The sequence below is a fragment of the Phoenix dactylifera genome, chromosome 4 (assembly GCF_009389715.1).
Source record: "Phoenix dactylifera cultivar Barhee BC4 chromosome 4, palm_55x_up_171113_PBpolish2nd_filt_p, whole genome shotgun sequence".
NCBI lineage: Eukaryota > Viridiplantae > Streptophyta > Magnoliopsida > Arecales > Arecaceae > Phoenix > Phoenix dactylifera.
Window position 1 is genome coordinate 30,996,491 of NC_052395.1, and position 4,842 is coordinate 31,001,332.

Below are 4,842 nucleotides of genomic sequence, written 5' to 3' on the forward strand. Positions count from 1 at the left end.
TCAAATCATATATTCAACATAATTTTTTTATACTCCTCGCACGTACGCTGGTACTCTCTCATCTTCTCCTTCTCGTCAAATTTTTGCTGCCGCTGGCATTGCTGCTTGGAGAGCCCGAGCTCTGGGTCTCTTTTCTCACAAGAAAGGACAATGGTGGTGGAGATCGAGAAGGGAGTGACAGAAGAGGAGGATAAGTAAAAGGGTTTGTGGTTCCGTCGTTTGGATTTTTTAAACGGTGTACATACAGTGGGTAGCTAATGGAAAGGGGCTGAGATGTTGGTTCGCCGCAACCATCCATAGTAGAGAGAGAAAAGGTGGCTACGCGGCAACCATGCAGGCTGAAACGTTGCCTCCGACGTCCTTTCACTTGTCCTGCTATCAGTTCCCTACCTTGGTGGGATGTGGCAACTAGATAGTGCTACAACGTACGTGCGACAAGCTAAAGGCAAAAGCTCACACGCGTGTAGGCGTAGGACACCATGCAACGTCACACGTGTACGTAGAGACCTTTTGCTGGACTCGGTGAAACGGATCGTTTGGGACGTAACGGACTGATGCGGCCCACCGAAGCCACAACCCACCCTACGTCCGCTACAGTAACACGTGGACGTCTCGGCGTACAGCTCGTCGAAGAAGAGAGCTCCACGCGTACAAGCCTCCTGCTCCGACTTCGCTTAGCAAATCATCGATGAGCTCGTGATCAAACGTCCGGACGTGGCGATCCGTTTTGTCCACACCGGATCCTGCATCCACGTAGCCATGCAGGCGTGGCCCAGCTGCCACGTTACTCCACTCCCTCAAGACCCACCACCTTTTCTCTCTATAAATGGAGACCCCCAGCTCCACCACTCCTCATCGACCCAATTACGCTTTCCCCTCTCTGAGTGAGTAACTAGGAATAGCCAGCCATGACGACCAAACCAAGAGTTTTCATTCCTTTTCTTCTTGTTCTTTCCATCCTTCTCGTCTCTGCCACCTTGGCTCTCTCCACTACCGAGGATCCCGAGCGGCAGATTGAGCGGTGCAAGCAGGAGTGCCGGGAGAGTCGACAAGGTGAGCAACAAGAGAGACAATGCGTGCGCCAGTGCGAGGAGCAAGAAGAGAAGAGGCAGCAAGGCGAGGAGACAGGCAAAGAAGGACGTAAAGGAGAGGATCCCGAGAAGCGGCTAGAGGAATGCCGGAGGGAGTGCCGGGAGCAAGCAGAGGGGAGGGAGCAGAGAGAGTGCGAGAAGCGGTGCGAGGAGGAGTGTAAGGAGCATCGTGGAGAAAACAAGGAGGAAGAAAAGAGGGAGGAAGAAAAGGGGGAGAAGAGGAGAGGGAGCGATCCTTTCTTCTTCGATGAGGAGAGCTTCCTGCATCAGGTCAGGACCGAGCACGGCCATGTTAGGGTCCTCAGAAACTTCTTGGAGAGATCCAAGCTTTTGCTCGGGGTCGCCAACTATCGTGTTGCCATCCTCGAGGCCAATCCAAACACATTTGTTCTCCCCAGCCACTGGGACGCAGAGGCCCTTCTCTTCGTTGCCAGGGGTATAGCAGTCTAGCATTCGCTCTTGTATCTATTTAAGTTTATTGTTTTATTTTTTCTCCTCCCACTACTCGAAATAGGCTACTTATATGTATTTATATGTGATGATCTGTAGGAAATGGACTTATAACTCGCCAGTGTCAAGATAATAAGGAGACGCAAGAGCTTCGCCGGGGACATATCATAAGGGTGCGTGCAGGAACAATCGTGTCTTTCGTGAACAAAGACAGGAACGAGAAGCTCGTTATAGTCATGCTCTTCCAAACCGTCGCGACTCCTGGCATGCTTGAGGTCCCTCGCATACACCTATAGCTCACACCTCTTAGTCATTTGTCTTCTAATTTACTCATTTCTCTATTGTTACCGACCATCGACCTTTGTGACCGTGCAGGCGTTCGTTGGTGCCGGTGGACGAAACCCCGAGTCATTTTACCGGAGCTTCAGCAAGCCAGTCTTAAGAGCTGCCTTTAATGTATAATAGAATGTTTCCCTTTCTCTCATTCTGTTCTTATACATGTAGTCGTCTGCTTAATTATCCATGTTCTTAACGTCTGAGTGAATCATTCTCGGTCCATGTATCAGACAGGAGTAGACAAGCTGGAGAGGCTCTTCGGAAGGCAGAAGAAGGGAGCCATGATAGAGGCAAGCCAGGAGCAGATCAGGGAGCTGAGCCGCCGCGCTGGCTCCGAGGGTCTGCCTCGGCCCTTCGGTGAATCGAGGAGGCCGTTCAATCTGCTTGACAAGCGCCCTTCCCACTCAAACCGCCATGGAGAGCTAAGGGAGGCCGATGGCGACGACTACCCGGAGCTCAGGGACCTCAACATCCAAGTCTCCCACGCTAGTATCAACAAAGTACTTAGGCTTTCCTTCTCCCTCCCTCTTCTCACCATCTCTTGTTCTTATGAGGTTATCAAGATAAAATTTAAATGGTGTCTGTTTGGCAGGGATCCATGATGTCACCTAACTATAACACGGAGGCAACCACGATTTCCATTGTGGTAGGAGGCAACGGCCAGGTCCAGATAGTGCGCCCACGTGTTTCTGGACAACAGGAGGAAGGACGAGGCCGCGAGGAAGAGGAAGGACGAGGCCGCGAGGAAGAGGAAGGACGAGGTCAGCAGGAAGGCAAGGAGGAGGAGGAGCAACGACAGCGAGGTCAGCGCTACCAAAGAGTCGAATCCGAGGTATCACGTGGCACGACCTACATCGTTCCTGCGGGCCACCCATCCGTCGCCGTCTCTTCGCGCAACGAGCGTCTTGAGGTCCTGTGCTTCGAAATCAACGCCATGAACAACCGGAGGACCTGGCTTGCAGGTATCTTCCATAGACTTTTAGTTTAACTTAAACTACTGAAATGGCTTGTTGCTAGCCCATTACAACTTGTAATTAAGTGTTTTTCTTGTTTATTTGAGCAAATATGCAATTAGCCTTCTATATGATTTCTTATGGTGGATTGCAGGGAGCAACAACATATTGAAGCAGATGGATAGGATGACCAAGGAGCTAGCCTTCGATCAGCCGGCGAGGGAGGTGGACGAGGTCTTGAATGCCCCAAGGGAGGAGGTTTTCATGGCGGGCCCACAGGAACGCGAGCGGGAGAGCGAGGGAGGGGAAGGCCGCGATGGTCCACTGGAATCTATCCTGGAATTTGCCGGCTTCTGAGATGGAACAAAGGGAAAGTTAAAAGAGTTGTGGAGACCAGAGACCAGAGTGAGGGAATATATATGCATGTATGAGAGTTCTACGGGTAGTAGTACGTAGTAGGACTGTAGGAGTGATGTAAATCCTGCGGAATAAGCACTTTTAAGGTGCCCTGGAATAAAGACTTCCCTGCTTTTAGCATTTATTTTGGCGTTCAACTTAAGAACCACTTCTATTTGGTAGCTAATTAATGCACTGCTTTGCCATTAAAGTTACTAGCAATTCATCATGCATGTGATGTTCCAAGGAGCACAAGCGCAAGAACATGATCGATGGTCAACTAATAACAATTACTTGGGGTAATTGATGGGCGGTCCCATGTTGGACCGAAACCAAAGAAAAAGTTCCGGTTGACTAGTCGTTTAACTCCCGATCTTTACGATTTTAGATTTATATTCGGAGATGAAAATACCCTTTACTCCCTCTCATAATAAAAGGAGTCAATCAATTCCCCCCTTCTTTTCTTGCGTGTTCTCTCTCCTTCACACGTGAGTTTTTTTTTTTTTTTTTTGGATGTCCTCTCTCTCCCGAGCCCCTGTTCTCTCTCCTCCGCTGGCCACAGCCCGCCCCCTCCCGAGCCCAAGCCGAGATCTTCCATGGAGGAAGGGAAAAACTCCGTCGCCGACCGGCCACGACCAATGTGGAAAGGAGATCCACCGCGTCGCCGTCGACTGCGCCCCGATCTAACGAAGAGATGTCTTCTCCGAGTACGGCCCGCCCCCTGAGCGGAGAAGAGATCTGGCAGAATCCAGAGGAGGAGGAGGCCTCCGCTCGCGCTCGTGGCTGCCACGGCTCGCCAACCGCACACCGCCGCCGGCCATCGGCCGACCCCCTCCCGCGGCCGCCACGACTCGCCCTCCTTCCGGCGCCGCCAACCTCGTGGGAGGAGAAGAACGGAGGAGAAGAAGAAAGAAAATAAGAAAAGAAGAAGAAAAAGGAAAGAAAAAGAAGAAAAGGAAAAAAAAGAGGGAAAAGAAGAATAAATAAATAAATAAATGTATAAATAAATATATTTACGAATTAACGAATAAAAAAATAAATAATTAAGATAATAACTAAATATATTTTGATGAAATAAAATAATAAATAAATAAATAAATAAGAAGGGAGGAGAAGAAGAGAAGAAAAAAGAGAAGAAAATGGAAAAAAGCAAAAAAGGAAGAAAAAAAGAAATAAATAAATAAATGCATAAATAAATATATCCTAGAATGAATGAATAAAGAAATAAATAAATAATTAAGATAATAACTAAATATATTTCAATGAAATAAAATAATAAATAAATAAATAAGAAGGGAGGAGAAGAAGAGGAAAAAAAAGAAAAAAAAGAAGAAAAAGGAAAAAAAGAAAACAAAAAGGAAGAAAAGAAGAAAAAAGAAATAAATAAATAAATGCATAAATAATTATATCTACAAATGAATGAATGAATAAATAAATAAATAAGATAATAACTAAAAATATTTCAATAAAATAAAATAAAAATAAATAAATAAGAAGGGAGTAGAAGAATAGAAAAAAAAGAAAAGAAATAAAAAAGAAAAGAAGGAAAGGAAAGAAAAAGAAGAAAAGAAAAAAGAAAGAAGAAAAAGGAAAGAAGAAAAAGGAAAGTAAAAGAA

At 46.6% G+C, this 4,842-nt stretch overlaps 1 protein-coding gene across 1 annotated transcript; it reads left to right on the forward strand.

Moving 5' to 3' along the window:
* Positions 1 to 868: 868 nt before the first annotated feature.
* LOC120110610 (vicilin Car i 2.0101-like) lies at positions 869 to 3,371 on the forward strand. The gene is made up of 6 exons (XM_039126107.1): positions 869 to 1,527; positions 1,641 to 1,816; positions 1,917 to 1,997; positions 2,108 to 2,377; positions 2,470 to 2,839; positions 2,985 to 3,371. The coding sequence occupies exons 1-6, from the start codon at positions 909 to 911 to the stop codon at positions 3,185 to 3,187; spliced, it is 1,719 nt and encodes a 572-aa protein (XP_038982035.1). The 5' UTR covers positions 869 to 908; the 3' UTR covers positions 3,188 to 3,371.
* Positions 3,372 to 4,842: the final 1,471 nt, after the last annotated feature.